This window comes from Argiope bruennichi, chromosome 2 (assembly GCF_947563725.1).
Source record: "Argiope bruennichi chromosome 2, qqArgBrue1.1, whole genome shotgun sequence".
Taxonomy (NCBI): Eukaryota; Metazoa; Arthropoda; class Arachnida; order Araneae; family Araneidae; genus Argiope; species Argiope bruennichi.
This window is the reverse complement of record NC_079152.1, coordinates 1412104-1429068: the sequence shown is the minus strand read 5'-3', so window position 1 is coordinate 1429068 and position 16965 is coordinate 1412104. Positions and strand designations below refer to the sequence as shown.

At 30.8% G+C, this 16965-nt stretch overlaps 1 protein-coding gene across 1 annotated transcript in view; it reads right to left on the bottom strand.

Annotated features, from left to right (window-relative positions):
* Positions 1–13937: 13937 nt before the first annotated feature.
* The window catches only part of LOC129961577 (transmembrane protein 178B-like), an 86733-nt gene continuing 83705 nt past the window's right edge, over positions 13938–16965 (bottom strand). Inside the window, exon 5 of the mRNA XM_056075075.1 lies at positions 13938–16275. Within this exon, the coding sequence (XP_055931050.1) occupies positions 16006–16275 (270 nt within the window). The 3' untranslated portion in view covers positions 13938–16005. The remainder of the gene's footprint in view (positions 16276–16965) is intronic.

Genomic DNA, 16965 nt, shown 5'->3' with positions numbered 1-16965 from the left:
GATGGTTTTTGATATCAATCAAGTTCTAACATTTTTTTTTTCCTTGGTGCCAGAATTTTTTTTTTTGGGGGGGGGGCAATTTAAAACAGTTTTAAACAATAACATGACTCTCAGATTACACATGCGTTGATATTTAGAAATCAATGGGTATTTTTCTTCCATCTCAAAATCGTTCAAACTCTAACACTGTCTCAAGGCCAGATTTTTTAAAAAATCTGATTGGTTTGGAATGATCATGTGACTATTGTATTGTGCAGTCAATAACTTTTAGAAAAGCAATGGTTTTTATTCTGATTTCAAAATCGTTTGAACTCCAGAACTTTTTTTACTAGTTATAAAAATTGAAAATTTAATATATATATATAACTTTCAATACCTCACCTCGCTGTTTCATGTTTATTCCCATTTTCTTCTCTCTGCTTCTTCGAGCAATAACTTCGACCCTGTGTACGACCCTGCCCTTTATTGGCCAGATAGAAGAATTGGGTACATGGTGGGTGTTTGCATCAAATTGTAACGTTTTGTTGGTGATAAGTCGCCAAATGTGGCAACCTTTTTTTTTTTAATTATTATTATTTTTTAATAACATTAAAAGTGAAAAATTGGAGCCTCAAAAGTGATAATTGGTTGTGATTATTTTTTTTCTCAAGATTTGAAATATATTTAGGAAAGATTCATTCATTGAAAGGAATTTTTCTACAACTTCTTTGGCTAAACGATCCATTAGTTTGCTCCAGATTATATTGAAATGGCCAGATACCCATTGAAAGGATATTCTTAGGTTAAGACTATATTTTGACTATTCTTTGTATGATTTTTTACTTTACTTTTACTTAGTATAGTCTTTGTTCAAGACTATGTATGATTTTTTGGTGACTGGATGGAGATAATTTTCAAAGGTGTAAGCACTAGTTAGCTATCTGTAAGAATTATGTATTTTTTTTACAGAGATAACAACAACATCCAACACTTCTGCGATATCCAAACTTTCTGCAGTAAAAATAGAGTTGACTAGGTGGATTCGAAATATGAATTTTCGAATAGAGGAGAAACCAATGTCTGAAGTATATTGGAATATTTTGGAATACATCAATAGTTCTGAATACATTCTGCAAAATAGTTTTTTTTTTTCTTTCAGCTTCTTGAAATTTAAAATAAGTAAAAATATTTCGAAATAAGTGGAATCAGCCAAGAGGATTTCAGTCATGGTGATAATTAGATTCGAAGAGCGGTTAATTTTTTTAAGTATCAACACGGTAGGTTTTTATTATTTATTTGTTTGTTTGATTTTGCCTTTGGTATTTAATTAATTTACCCGATTATTGTGTGAATGCTGTATTAGAAGTGTGGAATATAAATCATTAGTTATTTGGTTAATGAAAAATTGGAGCGTCAGCCGCTTGATTTTTTCAGAGAGAAACTCTTGAGAAGCAATTTTTCGAAGGATATTGTTCAGGGCTCATTTTAGGAAATCAAGAGCAATTCTCAGTGCCATTGTATGAATAGTATTGCATGCCTTAAACTGAGTTTCTGAAAACTTATTGATTGTGGTGTAATTATCAAATATGCTGAAATTGCTATCATTTGTCCTGGAACCATGTTTTTTTGTTTTTTTTTTAATTTTATTTTATAAAACGAGACCGTTTATATTTTTGAATACATAATACCTGAAATTTTTGTGCATTATTAAATTTTGATTCTTTTTTTTAAAAAATATATACCAAGAAATTTTTGATTCACCTCATTGTAAAGAATATTCTACATAAGAAAGAATATGTTATTATTATTATTATTATTTTGAAAAATTTAGCTATTGCACTTTTTTTTTTTTTTGGAATGATTTCTATCTTCCAGTAATTATACCACTTATATATCTATTTACTAACGTATTTTGAATTTTTTATAGTAAATTCCCACTAAGCATAGCTGCAAAAAGAAATAAAGATATCATCCGCTAAAAGAACACCTTTCTTCATAGTTTCATAGAAATCGTGCATAAAAATGACGAATAGGATGCGTGAAAGTACTCTACCCGTGTAGTCCTCTATTCCAGTCTGAAAAGTTTTGGGTTGAAAGAAGTTGGCTAACCACTTTGCCATATTGTCTGCTTTATGCCAAGCTGTAAGCATTTAAAAATATGGCATCGATGTGGACAGAATCGTATGCGGTCTTGATATCAAAATTTGCCCCAATGATTTTTTTTAACGAGTTTCTGTGGTTTGTGTCTCAAATTGCAGTTTGTTTGTTTCTGAAAGGCAACAAAATCTATTCTAAAAATTTTTTTATTGCTAATGAAATAATGATGCGTTCAAAGACTTTGCAAAAAACTAAAATTAGGACGATAGGAAGAAATTTTAGTTTTATCTTTGTTTGGTTTGAGAGTGGGAATGTTTGACGCATATTTATACTGTTTAAATATGTCTGCCGGATCAAATGGATGTTGACATAACTTCAAAATTACATGGAATTGGTCATTATTAAAATTTTTGTATCCAATGGCTGAGATGCTGTAGGAACAGAGTTTTTAGTTTCGGTGGGTTGCTTTCTTAAGTTTTCAAATATCAAATTTGTTGTTAAGAAGCAGGGTGTTTTTTTTTTCAAGTAAGTTTAAGGGAATAGGTTAAATATGTGTTATTTGATTAGAAAAGTTATCAGCAGGTAATTCACTTTGATGGGCTGGATCACAAATATAACGATTGTTTCGTAAAATAATGCTGTTTCATTTAAAAATCGGGTTTGTATAGTTCAAAAGTTTATTTAAATTTTTTAAAAAAATTTCCGATTTCGACATATAGTATAAAAATTTCCCTACTATTCTCTTTTCATGTTTTTTACGTGATAATGTAATCGACTGGCGAATTTATGTTTTATCCATTCTGTTCATAGAAATGTCTCTAATTGCTTTTTTCCCTTGAAACTATTTGTTTAGCTTTGGATAATTCTGGCAAGAAAGATTCCACCATGGAGGGGAAGTTCTGTGAAGCAAGAATTATATATATATATAAAAAAATGAATTAATTATCTTAGTTGCGTTCACCGCGAAATCTTTTATGGAACAATGATTGTCGTAGTTAAATATTGTGTTTGTTGTGAAATTCTCTATCAGTTGATTGTTTCTAAATTGCGTGTCTCCCAATGCCGACCCGCTAACAATTAAGGGTTGTGATCGCTATCGAAAGTTGGTGAATCCTCCGCAGAGTAAATGGTTTGATTATGACTATCAGCAGAACAAAGACTTGGATCTAAGATGAAAGGAACTAGCTGTAGTAAGAATTGTGTAATTCGGAGTAATTAGCCAATCAACGAAATTGTTACTTGGAGCTGATGAACGGGATGCTTCACAAAGAATGTTTGGAAGACCTGCATTTTTCCTGGCAAAATGCATTGGATCTGCAGATTCATAAAAGAATGACATGTCGTGAAACCTGACATCGGCCCGTGGCCGTGGAGTGGATGTCAAGTTGACTCCGTATACGACATATTCGCTTCATACACAGGCACATCCACATCGTCTTCAATTTTTTCATTTATCGTCATTAACTTTCAGAGATTTAGTGAATGAGAAATACCCTCAAATATCTTTAACTTTTAAATTGCATTTAACTCGGTAGCAAGTTTTTTCTGTTTTGTCTCGTCTCTTGAAATCATTGTGAATCATAATTTTCACATTTTACTTATTTACGTTTATATTAATGATTTGTTGTTTGCTCTTAAAATGTGAAGATTTTATACATTCATTTTTGTTTCGTCGTGTTTTATGTAATCCTTCTCTCGATTTTCGTGGGTTTTTTTTTTTTTTTTTAATAAGTGTGCGTTTTTATAATATTACCTTTTGCTTGGCGCAGTATAGCCATTTATGGCTCTTTTATCATAAAACCTCACAAAGCCAATCCAAAGAGTGTGGTGCAATTAAAATCGCCAAAAATGAAAGTAGGCAAGGACAAACAAATGTTTTGTTTGGTTAATATGAAACCTTGTTGAGTGCATTAATTGGTGATAATATTACATTTGACTTCGATTCCAAAGTTGTAACTTCAAGTGTTCTTTGAAGTTGTTGAAAATTAGTTTTCCAAACATGTTTGCAGAAATGCTTCTTAGAAGACCTCCATTTAGTCTATTTTGTCGACGAATTCAGAAAAATGTTCTGTTAAGGTAGTAAGAAATTTCTGCTTCTGATAGAAACGTCTCTCGAAAAAATCAAAGGGAGAGGTAGAAAAATGGTAGCATTGTTAACCAGAGTTATTTCACTGCAGAAAGATCATACAAACAGACGATTAAAAATAATTGAAGAAATAAAACCCAGCTTGCTACTAAAAGAAGTAGAAAAATGAGAAAGCTCTCGAATTCAAACCCAAAATTAGAAAAGAAGAAGAAGAAAAAAAAAGAACTTTCCCCCATTTGGAAAAGCAAAACGCAAACAAAAGAGCCTTAAAAAAAAATTTGGCGCAAATCTGAGGAACCTCGTGCATAGGAAAACCCGTAGATGAAGGCACAACTTTTGGTGATACTCGCAGATAGAGCTTTTTTTTTTTTTTTTTTCCCTCCCTCACTTTCCACGTGAAGATTTGTGACGAAGATTCTTTGATTAAGCGTGTTGGTAAAGCTATGAAATATTGCTGCAGCAGTTTTTGAAAAATTTGAATGAGCATTGTTGTGTATTGCTCTAATTTCCTTGACATTATTCTTAGACAAACTTCTTTTAACTGCATTGAAATAATTTGATTTTGAATATTGTTGCAGGAGATGTTCAATCACTAACCGCTTACGACGGAAAGATGTGCCACGGGCGTTAATTCAATCCACATAAAGAGATACTTAACATTATTGTTACATCAATAAAATATGTTCCGAAATTATACTGGGAAAAGATTTTTAAATTTTGTTTCTCATTTCAATTTTTAGAAGGTTAGAAATTTTTTGTAGTATGGTTATCCCTTAAAAACTCTAAGTAATGTGTGACAAAATTCTTTAGGCACCATCAAGATTATGTTATTGTATAGGGTTCAAACAAACTTCCAATTTTGTATTCATAGATTTAAAAGAAAGTGTTTAAAAACTCAGGAATTGATCACAAATATGAAAACAACCCTTGTATTATTTTTTGCACATTCTTTCATTAAGAATACAACGAATCATAAATTATCCACTGCGTGTTTCTCTTTATATTCCATTGAAAGGTTGTAAACATCAGGTGGAGGAATATTTTAAACTTTTATTTTATGGCAACAATGGCTGCAAGGAATAACAAATTTCAGCATTTTATTGACCTAAAGAATGCAAATTTTGCCGCCTTTATTTTAGTAAGTGGTTAATTTAATTCCACACTTTTAATTTGCCTTATTTATGACCCGTTTTCAATAATTTTGTGAAAATATTATTTTTAATTTTTATAATGGGAAAAGAACTTGAGTAGAATCATAATTGTTGGTTAAGGATCTCTTTACTTGTAAGCATATAAGTATTTAATTTTTTTTAAAAAATTATAAATAAATTTTAAACATATATAACAAAATTATTATTCTGCAAGACCTGTCAAGTGAAATGTGTATTAAACTTATAGTATATATTTTATAATTCAAGAGATTTATATTTTAAAATTTATTTGCCAGTTAAGCTATTAACATTTTAACTCCTTCTTCCAACCCTTCAGTCAGTGGCTCTTAGCATTTGCTGAATTGGAAAGTCGCCACTGGCTGCAATGAGTATTTATATTTAAAGTTGAGTTCAGCATCATTTTCTTAAAACTAGTTAAATCAGAAAATTAACAATAATGTTTATGCACAAAATAGAATTCCACAAATAATATCAAAGATGGTTCATTTATAGAAGATAATGTTAAAATGGAATTGATAATTGTAGTGTAAGTCACACAATGTTAATGTCGGATGTTTATTATTATGAATGAATAAAAAATATTGGATTTCAGATGTCATTAAAATTTATTAATTATTTGAAAATACCACTTTTTATTACGATAAATATATGTATAAAGAGACTGGATTATAATTTTTTTAAATACAAACTGGTGGGGAAAAAATTCTGTTTAAATATGTGAATGATTCTAAATACTTACTACTAGTACAATTGGCTATGAACAAAAGATCAACGTTTTGTTTCTTTTTTGTGAAAAGCAGATCTTTTGAACACTAACTTAAGCAATAATGTAGGAATGTTTGATGCATTTTATTGTAATGCATGGATTTCAGAACAGATCGGTAAAGAATTACATAAGTTTCCATTTCGATTGAGAGATTGGTAAAGTTTTTTTAAATTATAAAATGCGATAGTTGTTATGCTTTTTTCCTCCTCTCTCTTGTTTTATCATTTTTTTAGATTCAAATGAATGAAAATTTCTTACATTAAAATGCTGCATGTGTGCAAAAACTGCTTAAATTAAAGTTATTTGTAAAAGAAAGTCTTAATTTAGTATACATAGGTGAAATAATTGGATCGTTTATTTTAAAAAAGACATTCACAAGATTTATTTTTATTTAAAAAAAAAAAGACATTCAATAGAAAGGAAATATCTTTTATTTCCTTTGACAATACTAGAAACTTTATATTCATACTAAAATATTAATCTAAGTGTAATTTTCCTTTGAAGATAGGAAAAATATTAATAGTATTTTAATATTATAAAATAAATATGCACGTATGTAACAATTCCTAAAAAGACGTGAGGTTTCTCACTTCTTACATAAATAATTCCTGTGATCATAGACCTACAAAAAGACACGTAGAAATTGAAACTCCTCTATAAAATTAACTTCATTATAAAATTGTTTAAAATCTATATTACATAGAACATTTATGATAACAAACTACAGTAAATGCATTTAAAATTCTAATATCTAAATAAATTGACATGAAGGCACTCATGAATTTACAAAATAATTTATGTACACATTTCATTTGCCACTTCTGTGTGAATTCACATTGAAGATAATTCATTCTCACATTCAAATATTGATCTGTTGCACAATGTGAAAACACCCGAGAAACAAATATATGTACATATTTGCTTATAGAAAGCTTATATACAGGATGCCCGTTCAAATTCTTTATACAGCCCTGCCTTAATTTCATAACGGCGGCAGTTACAGACATGAAAATGGCGTCTAGATATCGTAAAATTGGCACCTAAACATCACAACTACTAACAGCGCCACCTAGAGGTAAACTCTTGACATAACGTCCCTACCTTAAAAACGGTACGAGATAAAAAGCAATAACAAGGTTATAGTGTATTATCGATTTAAAGTTATAGAATATAATGAGACTTGTGTCTCATAAGAATAAAAGGCTTGAAATGTAGATTTTTTTTGTCGTGTTTTTCGAAATTGAAACGTCACAAGACATGGAAAAAAGTAGAAATGTTATTTCTGGGACTAAAAAAATTTTTTTTTTTGGGGGGGGGGCAATTTAAAACAGTTTTAAACAATAACATGACTCTCAGATTACACATGCGTTGATATTTAGAAATCAATGGGTATTTTTCTTCCATCTCAAAATCGTTCAAACTCTAACACTGTCTCAAGGCCAGATTTTTTAAAAAATCTGATTGGTTTGGAATGATCATGTGACTATTGTATTGTGCAGTCAATAACTTTTAGAAAAGCAATGGTTTTTATTCTGATTTCAAAATCGTTTGAACTCCAGAACTTTTTTTACTAGTTATAAAAATTGAAAATTTAATATATATATATAACTTTCAATACCTCACCTCGCTGTTTCATGTTTATTCCCATTTTCTTCTCTCTGCTTCTTCGAGCAATAACTTCGACCCTGTGTACGACCCTGCCCTTTATTGGCCAGATAGAAGAATTGGGTACATGGTGGGTGTTTGCATCAAATTGTAACGTTTTGTTGGTGATAAGTCGCCAAATGTGGCAACCTTTTTTTTTTTAATTATTATTATTTTTTAATAACATTAAAAGTGAAAAATTGGAGCCTCAAAAGTGATAATTGGTTGTGATTATTTTTTTTCTCAAGATTTGAAATATATTTAGGAAAGATTCATTCATTGAAAGGAATTTTTCTACAACTTCTTTGGCTAAACGATCCATTAGTTTGCTCCAGATTATATTGAAATGGCCAGATACCCATTGAAAGGATATTCTTAGGTTAAGACTATATTTTGACTATTCTTTGTATGATTTTTTACTTTACTTTTACTTAGTATAGTCTTTGTTCAAGACTATGTATGATTTTTTGGTGACTGGATGGAGATAATTTTCAAAGGTGTAAGCACTAGTTAGCTATCTGTAAGAATTATGTATTTTTTTTACAGAGATAACAACAACATCCAACACTTCTGCGATATCCAAACTTTCTGCAGTAAAAATAGAGTTGACTAGGTGGATTCGAAATATGAATTTTCGAATAGAGGAGAAACCAATGTCTGAAGTATATTGGAATATTTTGGAATACATCAATAGTTCTGAATACATTCTGCAAAATAGTTTTTTTTTTTCTTTCAGCTTCTTGAAATTTAAAATAAGTAAAAATATTTCGAAATAAGTGGAATCAGCCAAGAGGATTTCAGTCATGGTGATAATTAGATTCGAAGAGCGGTTAATTTTTTTAAGTATCAACACGGTAGGTTTTTATTATTTATTTGTTTGTTTGATTTTGCCTTTGGTATTTAATTAATTTACCCGATTATTGTGTGAATGCTGTATTAGAAGTGTGGAATATAAATCATTAGTTATTTGGTTAATGAAAAATTGGAGCGTCAGCCGCTTGATTTTTTCAGAGAGAAACTCTTGAGAAGCAATTTTTCGAAGGATATTGTTCAGGGCTCATTTTAGGAAATCAAGAGCAATTCTCAGTGCCATTGTATGAATAGTATTGCATGCCTTAAACTGAGTTTCTGAAAACTTATTGATTGTGGTGTAATTATCAAATATGCTGAAATTGCTATCATTTGTCCTGGAACCATGTTTTTTTGTTTTTTTTTTAATTTTATTTTATAAAACGAGACCGTTTATATTTTTGAATACATAATACCTGAAATTTTTGTGCATTATTAAATTTTGATTCTTTTTTTTAAAAAATATATACCAAGAAATTTTTGATTCACCTCATTGTAAAGAATATTCTACATAAGAAAGAATATGTTATTATTATTATTATTATTTTGAAAAATTTAGCTATTGCACTTTTTTTTTTTTTTTGGAATGATTTCTATCTTCCAGTAATTATACCACTTATATATCTATTTACTAACGTATTTTGAATTTTTTATAGTAAATTCCCACTAAGCATAGCTGCAAAAAGAAATAAAGATATCATCCGCTAAAAGAACACCTTTCTTCATAGTTTCATAGAAATCGTGCATAAAAATGACGAATAGGATGCGTGAAAGTACTCTACCCGTGTAGTCCTCTATTCCAGTCTGAAAAGTTTTGGGTTGAAAGAAGTTGGCTAACCACTTTGCCATATTGTCTGCTTTATGCCAAGCTGTAAGCATTTAAAAATATGGCATCGATGTGGACAGAATCGTATGCGGTCTTGATATCAAAATTTGCCCCAATGATTTTTTTTAACGAGTTTCTGTGGTTTGTGTCTCAAATTGCAGTTTGTTTGTTTCTGAAAGGCAACAAAATCTATTCTAAAAATTTTTTTATTGCTAATGAAATAATGATGCGTTCAAAGACTTTGCAAAAAACTAAAATTAGGACGATAGGAAGAAATTTTAGTTTTATCTTTGTTTGGTTTGAGAGTGGGAATGTTTGACGCATATTTATACTGTTTAAATATGTCTGCCGGATCAAATGGATGTTGACATAACTTCAAAATTACATGGAATTGGTCATTATTAAAATTTTTGTATCCAATGGCTGAGATGCTGTAGGAACAGAGTTTTTAGTTTCGGTGGGTTGCTTTCTTAAGTTTTCAAATATCAAATTTGTTGTTAAGAAGCAGAGTGTTTTTTTTTTCAAGTAAGTTTAAGGGAATAGGTTAAATATGTGTTATTTGATTAGAAAAGTTATCAGCAGGTAATTCACTTTGATGGGCTGGATCACAAATATAACGATTGTTTCGTAAAATAATGCTGTTTCATTTAAAAATCGGGTTTGTATAGTTCAAAAGTTTATTTAAATTTTTTAAAAAAATTTCCGATTTCGACATATAGTATAAAAATTTCCCTACTATTCTCTTTTCATGTTTTTTACGTGATAATGTAATCGACTGGCGAATTTATGTTTTATCCATTCTGTTCATAGAAATGTCTCTAATTGCTTTTTTCCCTTGAAACTATTTGTTTAGCTTTGGATAATTCTGGCAAGAAAGATTCCACCATGGAGGGGAAGTTCTGTGAAGCAAGAATTATATATATATATAAAAAAATGAATTAATTATCTTAGTTGCGTTCACCGCGAAATCTTTTATGGAACAATGATTGTCGTAGTTAAATATTGTGTTTGTTGTGAAATTCTCTATCAGTTGATTGTTTCTAAATTGCGTGTCTCCCAATGCCGACCCGCTAACAATTAAGGGTTGTGATCGCTATCGAAAGTTGGTGAATCCTCCGCAGAGTAAATGGTTTGATTATGACTATCAGCAGAACAAAGACTTGGATCTAAGATGAAAGGAACTAGCTGTAGTAAGAATTGTGTAATTCGGAGTAATTAGCCAATCAACGAAATTGTTACTTGGAGCTGATGAACGGGATGCTTCACAAAGAATGTTTGGAAGACCTGCATTTTTCCTGGCAAAATGCATTGGATCTGCAGATTCATAAAAGAATGACATGTCGTGAAACCTGACATCGGCCCGTGGCCGTGGAGTGGATGTCAAGTTGACTCCGTATACGACATATTCGCTTCATACACAGGCACATCCACATCGTCTTCAATTTTTTCATTTATCGTCATTAACTTTCAGAGATTTAGTGAATGAGAAATACCCTCAAATATCTTTAACTTTTAAATTGCATTTAACTCGGTAGCAAGTTTTTTCTGTTTTGTCTCGTCTCTTGAAATCATTGTGAATCATAATTTTCACATTTTACTTATTTACGTTTATATTAATGATTTGTTGTTTGCTCTTAAAATGTGAAGATTTTATACATTCATTTTTGTTTCGTCGTGTTTTATGTAATCCTTCTCTCGATTTTCGTGGGTTTTTTTTTTTTTTTTAATAAGTGTGCGTTTTTATAATATTACCTTTTGCTTGGCGCAGTATAGCCATTTATGGCTCTTTTATCATAAAACCTCACAAAGCCAATCCAAAGAGTGTGGTGCAATTAAAATCGCCAAAAATGAAAGTAGGCAAGGACAAACAAATGTTTTGTTTGGTTAATATGAAACCTTGTTGAGTGCATTAATTGGTGATAATATTACATTTGACTTCGATTCCAAAGTTGTAACTTCAAGTGTTCTTTGAAGTTGTTGAAAATTAGTTTTCCAAACATGTTTGCAGAAATGCTTCTTAGAAGACCTCCATTTAGTCTATTTTGTCGACGAATTCAGAAAAATGTTCTGTTAAGGTAGTAAGAAATTTCTGCTTCTGATAGAAACGTCTCTCGAAAAAATCAAAGGGAGAGGTAGAAAAATGGTAGCATTGTTAACCAGAGTTATTTCACTGCAGAAAGATCATACAAACAGACGATTAAAAATAATTGAAGAAATAAAACCCAGCTTGCTACTAAAAGAAGTAGAAAAATGAGAAAGCTCTCGAATTCAAACCCAAAATTAGAAAAGAAGAAGAAGAAAAAAAAAGAACTTTCCCCCATTTGGAAAAGCAAAACGCAAACAAAAGAGCCTTAAAAAAAAATTTGGCGCAAATCTGAGGAACCTCGTGCATAGGAAAACCCGTAGATGAAGGCACAACTTTTGGTGATACTCGCAGATAGAGCTTTTTTTTTTTTTTTTTTCCCTCCCTCACTTTCCACGTGAAGATTTGTGACGAAGATTCTTTGATTAAGCGTGTTGGTAAAGCTATGAAATATTGCTGCAGCAGTTTTTGAAAAATTTGAATGAGCATTGTTGTGTATTGCTCTAATTTCCTTGACATTATTCTTAGACAAACTTCTTTTAACTGCATTGAAATAATTTGATTTTGAATATTGTTGCAGGAGATGTTCAATCACTAACCGCTTACGACGGAAAGATGTGCCACGGGCGTTAATTCAATCCACATAAAGAGATACTTAACATTATTGTTACATCAATAAAATATGTTCCGAAATTATACTGGGAAAAGATTTTTAAATTTTGTTTCTCATTTCAATTTTTAGAAGGTTAGAAATTTTTTGTAGTATGGTTATCCCTTAAAAACTCTAAGTAATGTGTGACAAAATTCTTTAGGCACCATCAAGATTATGTTATTGTATAGGGTTCAAACAAACTTCCAATTTTGTATTCATAGATTTAAAAGAAAGTGTTTAAAAACTCAGGAATTGATCACAAATATGAAAACAACCCTTGTATTATTTTTTGCACATTCTTTCATTAAGAATACAACGAATCATAAATTATCCACTGCGTGTTTCTCTTTATATTCCATTGAAAGGTTGTAAACATCAGGTGGAGGAATATTTTAAACTTTTATTTTATGGCAACAATGGCTGCAAGGAATAACAAATTTCAGCATTTTATTGACCTAAAGAATGCAAATTTTGCCGCCTTTATTTTAGTAAGTGGTTAATTTAATTCCACACTTTTAATTTGCCTTATTTATGACCCGTTTTCAATAATTTTGTGAAAATATTATTTTTAATTTTTATAATGGGAAAAGAACTTGAGTAGAATCATAATTGTTGGTTAAGGATCTCTTTACTTGTAAGCATATAAGTATTTAATTTTTTTTAAAAAATTATAAATAAATTTTAAACATATATAACAAAATTATTATTCTGCAAGACCTGTCAAGTGAAATGTGTATTAAACTTATAGTATATATTTTATAATTCAAGAGATTTATATTTTAAAATTTATTTGCCAGTTAAGCTATTAACATTTTAACTCCTTCTTCCAACCCTTCAGTCAGTGGCTCTTAGCATTTGCTGAATTGGAAAGTCGCCACTGGCTGCAATGAGTATTTATATTTAAAGTTGAGTTCAGCATCATTTTCTTAAAACTAGTTAAATCAGAAAATTAACAATAATGTTTATGCACAAAATAGAATTCCACAAATAATATCAAAGATGGTTCATTTATAGAAGATAATGTTAAAATGGAATTGATAATTGTAGTGTAAGTCACACAATGTTAATGTCGGATGTTTATTATTATGAATGAATAAAAAATATTGGATTTCAGATGTCATTAAAATTTATTAATTATTTGAAAATACCACTTTTTATTACGATAAATATATGTATAAAGAGACTGGATTATAATTTTTTTAAATACAAACTGGTGGGGAAAAAATTCTGTTTAAATATGTGAATGATTCTAAATACTTACTACTAGTACAATTGGCTATGAACAAAAGATCAACGTTTTGTTTCTTTTTTGTGAAAAGCAGATCTTTTGAACACTAACTTAAGCAATAATGTAGGAATGTTTGATGCATTTTATTGTAATGCATGGATTTCAGAACAGATCGGTAAAGAATTACATAAGTTTCCATTTCGATTGAGAGATTGGTAAAGTTTTTTTAAATTATAAAATGCGATAGTTGTTATGCTTTTTTCCTCCTCTCTCTTGTTTTATCATTTTTTTAGATTCAAATGAATGAAAATTTCTTACATTAAAATGCTGCATGTGTGCAAAAACTGCTTAAATTAAAGTTATTTGTAAAAGAAAGTCTTAATTTAGTATACATAGGTGAAATAATTGGATCGTTTATTTTAAAAAAGACATTCACAAGATTTATTTTTATTTAAAAAAAAAAAGACATTCAATAGAAAGGAAATATCTTTTATTTCCTTTGACAATACTAGAAATTTTATATTCATACTAAAATATTAATCTAAGTGTAATTTTCCTTTGAAGATAGGAAAAATATTAATAGTATTTTAATATTATAAAATAAATATGCACGTATGTAACAATTCCTAAAAAGACGTGAGGTTTCTCACTTCTTACATAAATAATTCCTGTGATCATAGACCTACAAAAAGACACGTAGAAATTGAAACTCCTCTATAAAATTAACTTCATTATAAAATTGTTTAAAATCTATATTACATAGAACATTTATGATAACAAACTACAGTAAATGCATTTAAAATTCTAATATCTAAATAAATTGACATGAAGGCACTCATGAATTTACAAAATAATTTATGTACACATTTCATTTGCCACTTCTGTGTGAATTCACATTGAAGATAATTCATTCTCACATTCAAATATTGATCTGTTGCACAATGTGAAAACACCCGAGAAACAAATATATGTACATATTTGCTTATAGAAAGCTTATATACAGGATGCCCGTTCAAATTCTTTATACAGCCCTGCCTTAATTTCATAACGGCGGCAGTTACAGACATGAAAATGGCGTCTAGATATCGTAAAATTGGCACCTAAACATCACAACTACTAACAGCGCCACCTAGAGGTAAACTCTTGACATAACGTCCCTACCTTAAAAACGGTACGAGATAAAAAGCAATAACAAGGTTATAGTGTATTATCGATTTAAAGTTATAGAATATAATGAGACTTGTGTCTCATAAGAATAAAAGGCTTGAAATGTAGATTTTTTTTGTCGTGTTTTTCGAAATTGAAACGTCACAAGACATGGAAAAAAGTAGAAATGTTATTTCTGGGACTAAAAAAAAAAAAAAATGACTCCAACAAATTTTTTCTGTAGGAATAACTCAAATAGCAAGTTCTGCCAATATTGTAAAAACGCATTATTGTTGCTTGTGCAGGCACTCCAGCTAATATGGTAAAAATTGTGAACAAGCAAAAACAAGAGGTGGGAGTATTTTGTGCATTGCATTAATGTTCATAAAGTATTTTTTGTTTTATTTTTATTGTTATTGTTCTAAATCAGTAGCACTGTATAACTTTGTAAATGACATTTTCCCACTATCTTGTGGCATTTTTGAGATAGGAACGCCAACTCTAGAGTTCAGGTAGCGCTGTAAGCATAGCTATTTTACTTTTATCTAGACATTGCTTTCACGGTTATAGCTGCCGTTGTTTTGACATAAGAGTGGGAATGGGGAGTTGTAAGGGATTTAAGTAGGCACCCTGTATAAGTACATACATAGCAAAATACAAAGCCATTTTACTTCTTAAATCATAATTTTAAAAGTGATTTATTAACTTGAATCAGTCTTGTCAATTCCTATTTTTTTTTAAACTGCTTTGATAGAGCAATTCCTAATTATTTTAAAATTTAGAAATAGGATATATGGGAGTGAATATGAAGAATAAAATATCAGATCACAGTATTTTTTTTTAATCCGTGTTTTGATAAAACGGCAGCGTTACTTGTAATTCAAAAACAATGCTGTATCTTTTCTAGGGGAAAAGCGAGTTAATAATTATGAATTAACTTTAAGTGATGAAATAGAGAAAAATTTAATTACTATTGGCTGCTGCATTTATAAGAGAAAAAATACTTTTTAATGATCACAGATCTAATTTTTTATATTTTAAAAGTTTCTGAGCTATCAAGAAAATCCTCATATTATAGAATAAAGATATGATGATTCTTTCTGAAGGGGAAAATAAAGTTTGAGTACAAATGAGCATACAAGAGAGTATACTATCCAAACAATAATAATATATATTCATCTCTTTACTCCATAAAAAGCACATTTTGCAAATTCGAGTTAAACAGCAAAATAAGTGTATGGAGAAACCAGAATTGTTTTACTTATAAAATATAACGTCACATGATTGTTTACTGATTTGCATCATTCCGCTTGAGTTGAGCACAGTCTTCCAAATATTCTGCTAAATAAGAGTTTTCTGGAATGAATCGTTTTTTTTTTCTCCACTTCTGGCACTTTCTACCCAGTTTCTTGTTACTGAACTTTAAAGGCTCAGGATAAATAATTTTGTTTTAGCTTTTTAAGTAAAATGCGTCTCGCTAGTAGCTGTACGGACCGCCATATTGCGAACCGTGCGTGTAGTAAGGGCCAGGATAGGCATAGCCGTAACCATAGGGTTGCCTCTTGTCCGGGTAGACCGGCATCAGGTACTGCATGTTCTTGGCCTGTTCCATTTTCTTCTCGTGCACGACGCAGCAGGCGGCACCCAAGAAGAGGATGGCAGTCAGGAGGCACATGCCCACGCCGATCCAGGCAAGGATGTAGGACCAACCGTAGAAGAACTGGGTGACTCCGCTCATCTTCAGGACCTGTAGGAGAATTTCGAGTATATGGATCATGCAAATTCTTTTGTAAAAAATTATAGTTTGAAACAGCTATTCTTATACGGGGGTTGGAAGTTTAATAGTGGCAACACAGCTGTAAAAACGTCACACAACAAAACCAAAGAATGTCACGTATACCACATGTTAGCTACATACTTACCTTACCTCTCAGCAAAAAGACTCGTCCTTCTACGCTACGGGGAATTTACTTTGCCTTACAGAACTGTTGCAAGAGGGGTAAAAGCCTTCAATGAAGGTTGCCAAAATGTGGCAGATATGCATCGGCCAGGTCGCCCTAGTGTCGGCGAAGCAGAAGGGCATGCTGTTGCCGCACTAATGGACAGTGTATACGACTGTCCTGCACATTCTGAAGGAACGCCTGGGCATGAGAAAAATTGCTTCACGATGGGTTCCACATCATTTTACGGAAATGCAGAAATGGCTATGATACAATGCTGCTCGAACCCACCTGGAGAGCTATGAGCGCGAAGGAGAGGTTTTTTTTACGCCGTATCATTACGCTGGGTGAAACTTAGGCCAGATCGTACTAGCCAAAACTGAAACGCCAATCAAACGAATGGCGTCATTTCGGGTCACCACGAAGTTCGAAATTTCTTCAGAACCCCAGCAATGTGAAAGTTATGCTGATTTTCGTGTACGACAGTGATGGTGTCA